The sequence below is a fragment of the Scleropages formosus genome, chromosome 19, assembly GCF_900964775.1.
Source record: "Scleropages formosus chromosome 19, fSclFor1.1, whole genome shotgun sequence".
Classification (NCBI taxonomy): Eukaryota; Metazoa; Chordata; class Actinopteri; order Osteoglossiformes; family Osteoglossidae; genus Scleropages; species Scleropages formosus.
The window spans coordinates 9,203,626-9,219,872 of record NC_041824.1 but is presented as its reverse complement, the minus strand read 5'-3'; the positions used below and the strand labels follow the sequence as shown (position 1 = coordinate 9,219,872).

At 41.4% G+C, this 16,247-nt stretch overlaps 1 protein-coding gene across 7 annotated transcripts; it reads left to right on the top strand.

Annotated features, from left to right (window-relative positions):
* The first annotated feature begins 28 nt into the window (after window positions 1–28).
* On the top strand, window positions 29–14,490 carry acbd5a (acyl-CoA binding domain containing 5a). 7 transcript variants are annotated; one of them, XM_029246241.1, is made up of 14 exons: window positions 29–187; window positions 652–804; window positions 1,009–1,129; window positions 2,926–2,998; window positions 3,186–3,336; window positions 3,701–3,733; window positions 4,567–4,746; window positions 5,578–5,778; window positions 6,622–6,716; window positions 6,974–7,175; window positions 8,532–8,725; window positions 11,486–11,539; window positions 13,124–13,233; window positions 13,778–14,490. In XM_029246241.1, exons 2-14 carry the CDS (start codon window positions 714–716, stop codon window positions 13,788–13,790), a joined length of 1,518 nt encoding a protein of 505 aa, XP_029102074.1. In that variant the 5' UTR covers window positions 29–187; window positions 652–713; the 3' UTR covers window positions 13,791–14,490. The 7 variants fall into 7 exon arrangements, with proteins under 7 accessions (XP_029102074.1, XP_029102076.1, XP_029102075.1 ...); XM_029246243.1 differs by lacking the exon at window positions 29–187 and adding an exon at window positions 213–269 and having other exon boundaries at window positions 3,219–3,336; XM_029246242.1 differs by lacking the exon at window positions 29–187 and adding an exon at window positions 213–269 and having other exon boundaries at window positions 4,567–4,725.
* The last annotated feature ends 1,757 nt before the right edge of the window (window positions 14,491–16,247 follow it).

Sequence of the window (16,247 nt, the reverse complement as noted above, 5' to 3'; positions counted from 1 at the left end):
GTGACTACTGTTACCTTTGTTTCAGATACTGGGGATGTTTTAAGGTCATCCTGCGTTGCTTTCCCGTACTACAACCTCCAAGAACCACTGTGTTTCACAGGGCATTTTGGATACTGTAGGAACTTTCCTCGGAAACATGTAACACTGAAACAGTGCTTCGCCGATCTTCGGAACTACATTTCCCAGGGTAGGCGGCAAAACGTCACAATCCTGTAATTTCTGTTTTGGGACGCAGCGGAGAGGTCGCAGTACTTGGACCGACCAGCCAGGTATGCGTTAAAAATTTCGTCTGTTTATTTAACGTTTTGCAGACGTATGCGAGACGTATTTATATAGTGCGTCTCAGTTTGCCTCCACGCGTAACAAACATCGGACTGCAATCAGGAAACAAAGGTAACAGCCCGCGTTTTTCCATCGTCGATCCCTGTGGGGTGTTATTCACGACTCTCGCTCGGTGTTAACGAACTTGTGTCATGCATGACGACTCATGGCACATGCAGCACAGCGACTGTGTAAACTTTATAAGCTTCTCATTGCGACTGTAGAGTTTCTCCCGTCGCCACAGCTCACCCGCGCGCTTCGCGGGGGGTCACCGCTCTCGTAGTCGTGTGACAGACTGACTAGCCTAGGTATGCGTTCGATAACCCGCAGGTGCACGAGCCCGACGCCGTCCCACGCGAACGCTGACTGACTGAGCGGGCGCGCGACGCGACATGATGATGATGTCGATGACGGACGAGAGGACGGTGCACGAGCGGAGGTTCGACGCCGCAGTCAAAGTGATCAAGAGTTTACCTGCGAACGGTGAGCCACCTCATTTATCGTTGACTCGATCCTCCTGTAACCTCGAGTGACCCCATATCATAGCAGCAAAAGCAACTCCCAGAACAGACGAGACTCAAATGTGGACCACCATCAATGCCCCACCTGGGGGCGAACAGTCTGCATTTACATGTGACACAGATGAAGCTTTGATGCTCACATGCTCATCACCTTTGACTGCCCCAGGTCCCTTCCAGCCTTCCAACGAGATGATGCTCAAGTTCTACAGCTACTACAAGCAGGCCACCCAGGGGCCCTGCAGCATCCCCCGGCCCGGCTTCTGGGATCCGGTCGGCAAGGCCAAATGGTACATCGTTGTTACCTCTCATTTCACTCACTTGCACTGGTATACACCCAACTTTACAGCCATTAGCCCATTTATATAGCTGGGTAATTTTTACTTCCTGAGCTCAGGGTAAGTACCTTGATCAGGGGTACTGCTCTAGGGGGTGGGTTTCGACCCGAGAACCTTCGTTCAGCCTACGAGATGACCGCTCCAACCACCACGCATGGCACATGTTTCTGGGTTGAATTGGTCAGCGATCAGTATTGAATAAGTCATGTATTGAATAAGTCTTTATTGTTGCATTTCATGTATTTTTCATTTCGGTTGCTTTAATTGTGCTCGTTGTAATAGGACAAGTAGGTGGGGCTGCAGTTAGATGTGCCACCTTTGGACTCAAAGGAGCTTGGTTTATATCCCGCCTTCTGTTGTACCCCTGAACAAGGTCCTTATCTGAACTGATACCGTTAACATTAACCACTGCCTATAACCTGTTTACGTGGGCAAGTTAATACTCTCACACACACACACACACACACACACACACATGCACACAGTCTGAAACCGCTTGTCCCAAGCGGGGTTGCGACAGGATGCAAGGCTGGAGGGGGAGGGGACACACCCAGGACGGGACGCCAGTCCGTTGCAAGGCACCCCAAGTAGGACTGGAACCCCAGACTAACTGCAGAGCAGGACCCGGTCAAACCTGCTGCGTCACCGTACCCCCCCCCCCCCCCCCCCCCCCTCAAATTAATACTTTCACATGTTCCTCCATACCAACTTATAATGTTAGATGAATGACTGAGTAAATAACTGCACTGTTCTCTGCCGATGTTTTCATCTTCTAGAGACAGCCGTACATCTGACACATTGCTGTTTTGTGTTTATGTATTTTGGTATTATGTATAAAATGCACTTTTGCCCTAAACAGCCCCACTGTGTTGCTTTCAGGCTGGAGGAAGAAAAGCAGTAGAAGGAATCAATCGGTCACACACTGAAAGATTATTTTTGTTGTTGCCGTTGTTAGAAAATGTCAAATCACACACACTGCTGCCTTCTTTTGACTGCGGTTATGGATCTGTTCGCTCTCTCAGCAGGATAGAACCTGCTTTCAGTGTCCGCTATCTTGTGCACACACTCGTCTTATTTTATAAATTCTCATGCGGGGAAGTGGCGCTGTCAAGATAGGAAGGATATTTACATTTATTCGTGTAGCAGATTCCGTTCTCCAGAGCGATGTGCATTTCAGAGAACAATACAAAAAGCGCATTCCATTGACGGGAGACATCTGGATACAGATGTGATTCTAGAGTACCGTCAATTTGTCACATACCACTGTATCAACCAGTTTACCTTACCCTAGTAGCTGCATATCTTTTTCTTTTTTTTAAATTCTGCCATTGGATTTAACTGTCATCCTGTAGTGTGTGTGTATTTATTTATATATGCACATATGTGCATATATATATATAAAACAAAGATATTTGATACAATTTACAATGTTTTACTATTATGTAATCAGAGTGAGGTGATCAGGGTATCATGAACAGAATTTTTCATACAAAAACCTGATAAAGAAAATAAAAATAGCATAATACTGGGGCTGTTTTGCTCTCTTTGTCAGAAATTTGGTTTTGCAAGTTGGGAACCGTTCAGAACTGAATGTGCTGTCAAGTGTTCCTGTTACTCATCCTAAAGAAAAAATATCAGCCTTTTTAAGAACAAGTGTTAATCAAGTCCCTTAAATAATAATTCCTCTTTTCTTAAGCATTGAGAAGATAATAAGATGTAAAAGGCAGTGTTCGAAACCCATCTCTTAGGGATGCGTGGAATTCTCTTGGAGACATGCCAAAAGAAGATGCCATGATAGCATATGTGGAAGAAATAAAAGTGGTAAGCGACTGATTTATTGACTGACAGATTTTTAAAATTGCGTGTATTTTTATTTACGGGGAAAAGTCAAAGAATAGCAGCAGTAGACTTCATTTAAAGGAATAGAGGTCATTGTTAATACTTTTTGACTTTCCCACAGATTTGTTTTTCATAGTAGGGTGTTGTGTTGTGTTTTTCTTGCACCCAGTCGGGTCCAGCTTGTGAAGTGTGGATTTTGCAGATTCTGGAAAGCATGCCTGTGACAGATGAGGTGGAGGAGCTCTTGCATGCCCTGGGACCCTTCTATGAACTGGTGGATGAGAAGAAGAAGATCACCCAGGTGTCTGACCTGACCACAGGTACACAGTGAGACGGAAACGTCATGATTTTTTTCTTTACTCTGTTGTCTGTTTGACTTGAAATACCCCGAATTGCTCCAGTAAAATGACCCAGCTGTATAAGTAGGTAAGTAATTATAGGTAGCTTAACATTGTAAGTCCCTTTGGAGAAAAGCGTTGGCTAGAAGAATAAATAATAAATGGAATTGAATGCAAAATCTGGTCAAACCACTTGTTCTATTACATTGTGAAAAGTAAAAATAATGTCCTAAATAACATCCTAAAGTTTTTGAAAAGTAGCAAAAATGAAGAAATGTTTACACTTTAAGGTTTTACCTCTGTGTGTGTTCTTTGTTTTTTCTTTTGTTTTCTTTTGTGTGCTCAGCACGATTGGAGCAGTTTGTTAGGACAATGGAAGGCAAGTTTTCGGCTGTGTAGCGTCCTGGAATTCTGCTTCTCGTTTGGGGTGCGGTGGCGCAGTGGGTTGGACCGCAGTCCTGCTCTCCGGTGGGTCTGGGGTTCGAGTCCCGCTTGGGGTGCCTTGCGACGGACTGGCGTCCCGTCCTGGGTGTGTCCCCTGCCCCTCTGGCCTTACGCCCTGTGTTGCCGGGTAGGCTCCGGTTTCCCGTGACCCCGTATGGGACAAGCGGTTCTGAAAATGTGTGTGTGTGTGTGTGTGTTTAGATGGCTTTACAAAGTGTGAAAAGCAGCTTTTTAGATGCAGCTCTTGTGACGATCGCCCTGCGGTTGACTAGAGAAGAAGTAGCAAAAGAGCTCCACCCGGTGTAAAACTTTGTGGTATGGGTAGTTGTGGTGTGGTTAGTTGTGGTTCGTGAAATCAAAACAGTGGAAGGTGCTCTAGAAGCATTCAGAACATGCAGCAACGCGTCATATTATTCATTTATTCTATTAATCGAAACCTTAAACTTTCAAAACAAGCAAAAATTTTATTACTATACATAGTAAATAATAAGTATTGATGAATAGTAATCAATATTAAATAATCAATAAATAATACACTGCTGTATTATTCCGCACTAGGAGAGATGCTTTTGTCATTTATCTACAGTCTGATCAATTTTAATTCCTTGCTGCTTGTCTTTGGGTGACTTGCAGGTTTAATTAGCGAAGAAATACTATGTGATACAATATAAAAGTATATATTTTGTTATACTGCTGTTTTAATGCAGTTAATTAGTGAGTTACATGGCTGCATGAAATACGTGCCTTTGTTTCCTGACTGCCTCCCAGGTTTTGGCAGCATGCTATCTTCCCCACCGAAGAGTGTCACGAAGAACATCGTGAGGAGCTTGACCATGAATGGCACTTTGGAGAACCACACCAGGAGAGCTGAGTCTGATGGCAGGAAACCCAAGGCAGCTGAGGATGGGGAGATGGCACTGGAGGAAGGTGTGCTTCACTTGACCCCAGGTTTCATCTTTTACAGTTTTATCCATTATACTCCCATCATTAACATTTATCTGTTTATCCAATGCTTTTTTCCAAAGTGACTTACAGTGTTAAATTGCTTACAGTCATTTACCTATTTATACTGCTGGGCAATTTTACTGGAGCAATTTACAGTAAATACCTTGTTCAAGGGTATATAGCTAGAGGTGATATTTGCACATGCGACCTTTGGGTCTAAAGGCAGCAGCTGTGACTGTTAACATTACCAGCTGATACCGTCTATATAAAAATGACAGTATAAAGTTTCATTTAACTGAATTTGACGAAGGGCGACACCGTGGTGCAGTGAGTAGCGCTGCTGCCTCACAGCGCCTGGGTGTGCGAGAAGACGTGGGTTCGATCCCTGCTCCGGCTTTGTGGAGTTTGCATGTTCTCCCAGTGTCTGTGTGGGTTTCCTCCAGATGCTCTGCTTTCCCCCCACAGTTCAAAGATGTGCAGTTCAGGTAGATTGGTGATACTAAATTGTCTATAGTGTGTATGTGTATGTGTGTGTGTGTGTGTGTGTGTGTGTGTGTGTGTGTGTGCTATCCTGTGATGGACTGGCATCCTGTCCAGGATGTACCCCCTCAGCCTTGCACCCAAACCTTTTGAGATAAGCTCCTGCTCACCTAGACCTTGATCTGGATGAAGCGGTTATTGAAAATGGATGAATTTAACAATTTTTGAAGGGAGAGAATAAGAAATAAGATATTTTTTTATATATGCAAATGAGGACGATTAGTTTCCTTTTTAAGCTAAGGAGCGTTTTGAGTTTTAACGTACCTTTTTGTTTTTTTATTCTTTTCGAAACAGAGAATGAAATTTTGACTGGTAAGCAAAACGGCCAGTTGGAAACGGCTATAACCCCTCTGTCGAACGGTTACCCAGAAAGCGTTCCGTCCCTGACCAATGGAACCCACAGCTCCAAATCAGCTCTTAACAGCGATGAGTCTGAGGAGGAGCTTCTCCACACCTCAACTGCTGACCATAAGGAGCTCAATGGTCACATCACTGGTAGGAGATCATTTCTCAGTTCTTACACTTTTGTCTGTTTATCTGTCCTTGTTTTTGCCACATGTTATGAGTCAGGCTTGAACAATAATTTTTCGTGTTTTATAGTCTCCAGAACAGGTACTTTTTATGTTTTGACTGTCCCATCAAATTGAAAGGAAGACGATCAGAGTGTCACATATACATTTACATTTATTAATTTAGCTGGCACTTTTCTCCAAAATGACTTACAATGTTAGTCTACCTACAGTTATTTACCCTTTCATACAGCTGAGTAATTTTAGGATAAGTACTTTGCCCAAGGGTACTACAGCTAGAGGCGAGATTCGTACCTGCGGGCTTTGTGTCCAAAGGCAGCAGCTCTAACTGCTGTGGCATCACCGTAAGGGGCGTGCGCTTGCAGAAAAGCTCCAGCATAAAGAAATTGCCAAAATAACAAGATTATTGGGGCTGTTTTGCTTCAATCTTGATAAATTTTAGTGCTTTTTAGTGAAAAGAAAAACTTCTCAAACAAAAATGGAAATGATGCAATTACTGATGTCACAGGGGTTCATTTATTTATTTTTTGATGGTAGATGTGATTTTATTATTTCACCTTAATTTATCGTCTGTCTGAGCAATACTGCCTGTTCACCTGTGAAATTTATACAAGTGACCTGTCCAGGACAGTTGGACAGCCGTTAATGTCACCCCTCTCAGTACCGATTGCTTCCTATTCCTTGTTCCGAAACACATCTCTGACTGATGGGGGAATGGGTTGTTTACATCAGTCATGAATATTTTAATCAGTAATTAGTTGAAATGTGGAATCTGTTTGCAAATTCTTTGTTTCTGTTGTTCCCTCAGAGCACAGCGAGGACCCAATGGGCCTCCATCATATGGCCAGCGACTCAGACAGCGAGGTGTACTGTGACTCTATGGATCAGTTTGGGCTGGAGGAGGTATGAACACGCACACACACACTCACCCACACCTCATTGTTGGGGGAGAGGGTGGCCCAGAAGACCTTGAACCTTGGATGCTCTGAGTTAGGGTTTTCGTCTGAGTCGCGAGTGGCAATGCATCAGCTGGGTGGGTCGTTGAGCTGGTTGGGCAGAGATCATTCTCAAAGCATATGGTTGCAATGCAGGCTGTAGCACCCTCTTTGTTTCATTTTGTGTCTTCAGATATGTTTTTCTTTCCCTCCTTGTCTTTGTAGAGCGCTGAAGTGCTCGTGAGCCACACCTTGGAGTCGGACCACAGTCTAGCAGAGACATGTGCTTTGGTAGATGGCTGCCTGCAGACTGAATCGGAGGGAGTCCAGTGTGGAGGGGAGGATGGGAAGCCCAGCGGAAACGTACCTCCAAGGGAGAGACTGAGCGCAGGCAGAGCAGACAGCTCCCTGGGCAGGAGAGGAAGAGGTGCGACCTCAGTGGAATCCCTTGAGTGCATTGCCACAAAGTATATCGTACTGTACAGTAAGGGCCGTAGTTCCTCAAAAGGATAGTGCTTCTCAACATGTGCCCTCAGAGAGGTTACGGTCCCCCCCCCCCCACCTGCTCTCATAAATCTCGTAAACATTTTTTAACACCCATTTTTAACTAAATATCACCAAATCCTATTAAAATGGACACAGTTGCTTCAATGGTTAATGTTAGATATAATAATGCAACATAGCAGTGCAGTTTCCCTCTATGAATTACTCTACAGTATTAAATGGCTGTGCAGCTGCCCTTGTTCCGCTCCTTCATACCTATTATGGACCATACACTTAAAATGTGGGTCTCTTCTAGGTGCTCCTCTTTCCTATCATAGTCCAGAGATGTGTGTTTCAGGTGGATCTGTGACTCTGAATTGCCTGTTGTGTGTGAGAGTGTGTTACACTGCTGTGCTGTGTAAATGTGTGAATGACTCTAGGCAGTTTAGTGTTGTGTGTCTTAACACTGTTAGTGACCTTGGATAAAGGTGTCGGCTAAAGAGAGGTCCACAATCCCCAATCCGCAATTCCAAAATCGGGAAAGCTCTGAAAAGCAGGTGGTTTTTTTGTAAGTTTGCCACCAATCCTTTGGAAATACAACCTGATGAAGCTGACAAAGGGAACGCTGATGTTCTCTCTTCTCCAAGATCCTCAAGCAACCAGATATTATGAACATGTATTGCATTTATATATAGAAGTGTTTAGCTCAGGTTGAACCTCTATATGTGTGTTATTTTTAAGGAACACGTTCAATAAAACTAAGAAATGCTACAGTGTTTACACCGTATTTATCCCACTATTTTATTTACCAGTGTCCTACTACGTAATTGAACTGTAAATAAAATCCAGTACTGATTATCATGTTCATTTATCCCACTTACTGTGAATTTTCATACGTTTGATTATCTAGTGCTGACCCAGACCCCGCTGGGGTCGTTACCTAACATATGGTTTATGCGCTGTATTGCCTTTCTAAATCCAATAAATCCTCAGTTCCGAAACACGTCTGACCCCACGGGTGTCAGGTTAGGGATTGTGGACCTGTACTAGTTAATAATTGCTATAGCATCACCTTGGAGGAAAGTGTGAGATAAAAGAATAAATGTAAGCGTCTCATGCGCTCAGCTGTCAGAAGGTACACAACAACTGAATGTTACCGTCGAAAGTGCTTGGCCTGCTAAAATAGGGGTATTAAATGAAACTCTTTGTAAATTGGGATTCGCAGCCCGAACGGTTGCATTGGACATGACGGCAGAGTTGTGCCAGGACCACATCTCACCCTCCCGTTTCTGTACCCCAGGCCCCAGGTTCGCTGGTGACGTTAGCCAGGGCGGCCTGGCTGGTGGCGGGGGGGACGGCGAGCGCTGGGGGCCGGAGGGTGGTCCCAGGGGAAGCCTGAACGAGCAGATCGTCACGGCGCTGTCTCGGCTCCAGGAGGACATGCAGAGCGTGTTGCAGAGGCTGCATACGCTGGAGGCCCTCACAGCTTCGCAGGTGAGCGTCGCCAGGGCCCGTACCTCGTATTCTATTGGAATATGTTCATGCTGTGAATAGTCTGTTGGATAGAGCCATCACCCCGCCAGGGTGAAAAAAACCTGGGTTTGAATCCTCACTGCCACTGCAATACCCCTGTGCAAGTTATTTTTCCTGATTACCACGGTAAAAAGTTCCCAGTTGCATAACTGGCTGAATCATTGTAAGAAGCTTTGCGTACAAGCTTAACATTGTAAGTCTTAAGGTTAGAGTTAAATAAGAAACCCTAACTCTAAATAATGAAGGAGAATAATCATAAAAATTTAGAAGTGATTATAATTTACTTGATCATAAATATTGAAATATAATCTTAATTTTGAAAATTGTGAGCTGCGCAAGTTACTTTCTATAAAAGCATTTGCTGCAGACATTTACTCATTATTTTATCTGATGCTTTTCTCCAAAGCGATCGACAGCGTTAAGCTACTCACAGTGATTTACCCTTTTATACAGCAGGGTATTTCTTACTGGAGCAGATCAGGGTCAGTACTTTGCTCAAGGGTGCTACACCAGTAGGTGGGATTTGAACCTATGGCCTTTGGGTCTAGAGGCAGTCGCTGTAAGTACTCTGCTACTAGAAACACATAATTCTGTGTAAGAAGGGATCAAGGCTTTAAATTTCTGAACATTGCAAACAATGAAGTGCTTTGTCATGTACTGTACTACATGTCCTGAAATGAAGAATTTCACCACTGCCATGACAATCTGTTGCTGTGTATATTTGTCTACTTTTTTATTGGCACAATAGTACAAAAGACAGCAACACAGAGGAGAACAGTGTGAAGATAGTTTTAATTTTTTTTTTTTTTTTTTTTTTTTTTTTTAAAGTCAGGGAAATACAGATTAGAGCTTAGAAAACGAAAATTTACAGAGTAAAATAGTTTTAATTGCTTTTCTATTAGTGGCGTCTTGGGCAGTAGGAGTGTACTGTTTGATTTAATTTGAGAGTGCTATAAAATCAGGTTTCTTATTAGAGGTGTAAGATTTGGGGACACGTCAAAATCAGATTGAAATTGTTTCTTGTGCTCCTTGCAGCAGTCAAGGAACCGAACAACATATGGTTTGCGATGATGAATATTTATGGACAAAGTGTTACAGTGTACAAGTCCTGAATGAGAGCAGAACAGTGTCTGATTCACAGAATACACAATTTGTGTCTCTAATTGAATTTCTGAACATAATGTGAAATCCTGTGGATTGCTGTAAATGATACCTCTTTAACCGTATTTATGAGCAGATACAGCCGTGGTAACAACCATGTTTTCCTCCAGCACGCAGCCCTATTGCTCATAGAGGAGGTTCGGACTGAGACGATGTAGGGTGTGGAAGTTATGTCTTGTTCAAATAATCTCCAAACGGTTTTACCATTTTCTGAGGCTTGAGAAAAGCAAGTCCTGCCAGTTGATGACTCTTTGATTGATTGGTGGCAGTTCGGTGTGTACATGTACCGTGGTAAACCACTCAAAATGTTACAAAAGAAACCTGTGGTAAGACTGAACATAATATACAGTATAATTTTTAGAGTCCAACACTTGTTTCAGTCTAGCTATGACTTTCTTTCAAAAACTGTAATGTTGTAAATTGTGTTCTTTCTCTTTTTAGTATGAATTGTTTAATACTGTTAATAGTGGTACAGTAAACTGGTAGAGACAGCTGGTAGTGTAGTGGGTTAAAGCTGCTGCCTTTGGACCCAAAGGTTGTAGGGTTGAATCCCACCTCCGGGTGTAGTACCTTTGAGCAAGGTATTTACTCTAAATTGCTCTAGTAAATTGTATAAATGGGTAAATATTACATTTATGTTTATTTTCTCCAAAGCGAGTCCCAATGAACTCTATGTAGTGTTATGAGCCCACACACCTTATTCACCGCGGTGACTTACACTGCTAGATACACTACTTACACTGGGTCACTCATCCATACATCATTGGAACACACTCTCTCTGCCGGAAGCCGGAGCACCCAGAGGAAACCCACACAGACGGGGAGAACATGCAAACTCCGCACAGACTGAGTGAGGATCGAACCCACGTCCTCTCACACCACCCAGGCGCTGTGAGACAGCAGCGCTACTTGCTGTGCCACCAAATAATTGTAGGTGTCTTAACATTGTGAGTTGCTTTGGAGAAAAGCATCAGCTAAATGAATAAGTGTATGTAAATCTAAAGGTTCTAGAAAATAAGGTGCAATATTTTAATTACAGTCTAATATTACAATAGCTGAGTATGGATATTTATACTTAACCTATAATATAAAGTCTGCATCAGCAATAGAATTGTACAGTTCTAGAGCTGTGATTTTGTTCATGAATGTATCTTTCTATCAGAATTAAACTACAGCTTTCTCACTTATTTCTGTCTTCAGAATGGGTTGTTGGCATGAAAATATCAGTCTCTGATTCATGAGTAAAATATGACTAAGACCCTAATTTTTGCATTTTTTTAAAAAAAAAAAATCTGTTACTACTGAGGGGGGCACAGTGGCGCAGTGGGTTTGACTGGGTCCTGCTCTCCGGTGGGTCTGGGGTTCAAGTCCCGCTTGGGGTGCCTTGCGATGGACTGGTGTCCCGTCCTCAGTGTGTCCCCTCCCCCTCCAGCCTTACACCCTGTGTTGCTGGGTTAGGCACCGGTTCCCCATGACCCCGTATGGGACAAGTGGTTCAGATTGTGTGTGTGTGTGTGTGTGTGTGTTACCACTGAATATTTCTTGGTTTCTTTTCTTAAGGCCAGATCATTAGCGCTTCAGTCAAATTACCCATCATTTCCACCAGCTAAAAAGGTACGTAATGAGTTATGGATCTGAGGAAAATTCGTCTTTCGTTTTGATCTCAGATGCAGGAGGTATTTGTTTATAATCGACTCGGTGTGTTTTTCTCAGTGCCCTTTGTACCTGTAAACAGTTTTTTGCTCAGTGGGAAGTGCAGGATTTTGGACTGTCTGTGCATTTTAAAGTACTGAGGGTGGTTTCAAATCATACATTAAAAATCTGTCTAATAATAAATTGATGAATTAGAATCCAATCATAAATTGGAATCTGTTTGAATTCTAAGTTTGATCTATTTAATTTGATCCATTTGATTTAAAGCTTAAAATATTAGAATATATCTTAAAGCTGATTCCCTTTCTCTTGCACTGCTCTTCCTTCTGGTGCCTTGTTCACGATTCAATAAATGCAAGTAGATGTTTCTCACCTAAAGGCTACAGGTTCAGTTCTGAGGAGCAAAGTGTTGAAGCTGAATCACTCCTGGAAATAGGTGGCATAATAGAGCCGACACCTTTGGAGTTTGAATCCCACCTCCTGCTGAAGTACCCCTGAGCAAAGTACTTACCCTGAATTACTCTGGTAAAAATGAGTCAGCTGTATAAATGGGTAAATCAAGGTTGTTCGTTTTGAACAAAAGTGTCAGCTGAATGAATAAATTAAAATATGTTTAGTTAAAGTGGACTGACTGGGTGCAGGGAATGGTAGTAATGATTGGGGAAGTAGAGCCAGTGATTGGGGACAGCCAGTAGTGTAGTGGTTAGAGCTGTTGCCTTGAGACCCAAAGGTCACAGGTTCAATCCCCAACTCTGGCTGTAGCACCCTTGAGCAAGGTACTTATCCTAAAATTGCTCCAGTAATATTACCCAGCGGTATAAATGGGTAAATAATTGTAGGTAGACTAACATTGTAAGTTGCTTTGGAGAAAAGTGTCGAGTAAATGTACGTGACTGTTTATACTGTTTTGTACAGAAACATCTGCAGACTGAGTACAGGTGGTCTTCAGTTCACCACACGTAACTTATGACACAACAGCCGCCCCATAAACCGTATTGTATTATTTTTGACTCCCAAAGTTTGGCGTTTAACACCGACCGCTCCATCTGCTGTACAATAACATCGGCCGGTTGTGCTGCCGCAAGGCACCATATTTCTTGTTGCGCACGTCTCAGTCAGCGTTTGGGTGTGTAGCAGTGATCGTGTTTTGTTTACGAAACGTTTCATTTGTGATTCCATTCAAGTTACCTTTTTCCAATGTCTAGGAGATGAAAAAGTGAGTGGTGCTAAAAAGAAAACGTGAAAGAAAACTGATGTAGAAATAAAAGGGAAAGTAATAGTGCAGCATGAAAATATCATTATAATCCTGTATTGTATTTATATTATTCTATATTAGTATTATTTCACATATGAATAATATTATACAGTGTAGCATTCATTAATTTATGTTTATGGCTTATACATCTTTATGGTCCATGTATTCGGTATAAGGAGATTTGCGAGATGCGACAAGATCGACTCACGAGGTTGTTGGAACTGAACCCTCTTGTACATCAAACCACCACTTGTAAGTGAATGCTCTGAAAGGGATGTTTGCCTTTCCAGAAACCATCCTGGTGGCCCTTTGACGTGTCCCCGGGGACGGTGGCCTTTGCTGTGATCTGGCCGTTTGTGGTGCAGTGGCTGATACGCCTGTACCTCCAGCGCAGGAGAAGGTAACACCTTCCAAGCAATGAAAGCATCATCTCTTTGACACAATGCCCCAAAAAACAAGCTCATCGTTGAGAGCTGGTTTTTTCTCGTGTATGTTTTCATGGAATGAGCTCCTAATTATGAGCGTGGTGGTACTTGTTTAGCCAGTTTTTCATTGAAACGAAAAATCACATTTCTTCCCTCCATAGCCTCCTCAGGTCTAAGCAAAAAATGTATGAACATACTGTAACTGGAAACCACCATTTCTTTGGTTTTACGTTCTTTTTTTTTCTTTTTTCTTTTTTCTTTTTTTTTTTTTGAAGAAATGAAACTGGACGGAGTTAACTTTTCCATTTACAGCAGTAATTTTTCAATTATTTTTAAAAAATGTTATAAACAGAAGTGGGTCATGGCAACATTGAGATGAAAAGAGATCAAGAAAGTCAAAAACCTCAAAGTTTTTATTGTATCTCCTCCCTATATACTGACAGGATGTTGCGATGAGAGCTGTTATACCCCAGTGAACGTGTTAATCCCGTAATGCTGAGATGTGTCTTTGTCGAACAGAAAAATGAACTGAGCACGAGACGCCCCTGCACAGGAAGGACCTGTCCTTGAACGAGCGTTCTGGGACCTCCCCCCCGTTGTTCTGCAGGCCTAGTTTCGTCTTCTTCCTATCCCTCATGTAATTCTTGCTCTTGCACTACGATGATGGCACTATGAGTAATAAGTGGCTACTTTCCTTAGCAACTACTGATACTAAAAATGGAATGAGAATTAAGAGGGAAAATGTGAATGTATGGAATTGTGAATCATGATCATGCAGGCTTTTTAAAAAGAAAGTAGTATGGTTATTCCTTTGCACTTGTAGCATTAATATTATAAAGAATAAATAAGGAATATCTTTATTTGATCGTCACACGTTTAAGAGAAGAATATCTGAAATTAATTTAGTGTTGAAATGAACTTTTTTAAGGCATGCAAAAAAGTTAACATCTCAACCTCAGGTCTAAGGGGCATTATGACTTTATTTTGGCAGATAGATTAAAACAAAAGCCATGCACCAGTTTCTTAGGTTTTTTGCTGCTGTGTTGAGAGAAGCTCTATGATCACCTGGTACCTTTAATCAGTGTGCTATTATATCTATATCTATATATTTTTTTGGCATTTTTTAAAATTAAAATTAATTCAACGTCATGGTTAACCGGACGTGAAAGTTCTCGCTTTTTCAAATCTCGGCCCTTTAACGCTTACCTAAGTGTCTAATATCACAAACCATTGTAAAAGTAATAATGTATATTGTTTTGCTGTTTAATAATTTGACCCAAATGGCTTATTAAAATGAGCTAAAATCTATATAAATGTACCACGCGATTAACAGTGGCTTAAATTTTGGCACCAAATGTTCAACGTTGGAAATTAAAAAACAATGACCAATTTTTTTGTTTATGAATGCAGGATCTTCTGTTTAAATTTTTTTTTTTTTTGCATCACTGAGTCTCAGTGTGAGTGTAGCTGATAGTTGGAGTAAAACCCCTTTTACTATTGACTATTGACGATATGATGTATTGAGTATCCCATCCGTTATTGTTGTCAAAGTTTTGTTACTGTAGTACCTGCTGACTGTCATTAAACCCATTAATAGTAGCCCCAAAAATATCAAAGTAAAGCTCCTGAAATTAGGAGGTCAAAAAGAGGCGCGTTGTCGGAGGACAGAAACTTTGTCAGAAGGGTTTCACACAGATTGCAAAATACTAATAAAGTTATAATATAAATTTAGCTGAAAATACCAATGGGCTGCAAAGCGGTGCTTTTATCGGGTGTCACGCTGGGTTTGTGTGGGAAGAACAGTTATTGGTATTTGAGCTAATGTGAAGAAATTAAATTGCCCCTTTCACCTCTCTTTGTGTAATTGCCAGTGCACCACAGACTATGACATGACCTACGAATTGTTCTGGAACAACTCGGGAGTAGAGGTGTTCAGGACAGGGATCGACGTGGTCCTGTGTGTCCACGGTAGAACCGCGGTTGTTTTTATTCTACAGCTGACAAGCAGCGAGACTTTTGGGAAAGATGGAATATGAGTAATAACTGCAAGTGGGACAGGAAAATGAATTGTGGAAATTTAAAAAACCAATAATAACATTTATTGCCTAGGTAGCTATCATGGCAAGGTCTCTTATCTGCTGATTTACTTCTTGGGTTTTTTATTTGCTCAGCACAGTCTCTTTTGCTCTCCCCTTTTGGAAATTGCATTGAAAAGGCTATTAAAAATTTCACTAAAATGAATAAATCTTAAATCTTTTAGAACTACTACTAAAAATGGAATCAAGCACGATAGCTGCCATAAGACTGAACATAATATACAGCATGATTTTTAGAGTGTCCGACACTTGTTTCAGTTTAGCTATAACTGTAATGTTTTCAAAAATTGTAATGTTTTAAATTGTGTTCTTCCTCTTTTTAGTATGAATTGTTTAATATTGTTAATAGTTGTACAGTAAAGATTCTAGAAAATAAAGTGCAATATTTTAATTGCATTCTAATGTTACAATAGCTGAGTATGGATATTTATACTTAATCTGTAATATAAAGTTTGCATCGGCAATAGAATTGTACAGTTCTAGAGCCGTGATTTTGTTCATGCATGTATCTTTCTATCAGAATTAAACTACAGCTTTCTCACTTTTTCTGTCTTCAAAATGGGCTGTTGGCATGAAATTATCTCTGATTTATGAAGAAAATTTTCAGGAAGTTTTTTTTTTTTTTTTTTTTTTTGCAATAGCATTTTCATGGCATACATGTTGTAATGAACAGGAAGGTAAAACGGTTTGTGGTCAGATTGCAAGTTCAAACTCAGAGTATTGCTGTATGACTGAACAAGGTACAAAACCTTTGGTCCCTATCTCACTAATGTAAATATATACAACAAATTTATTTTTAGCAGAGTACGGTCAATTTGTTCTAAATGTCATCAAGTGAAAGTTCTTTGTGTTGATAAGGCAGTGATGCTGGTTTTATTTTTTCTCCATTAAAT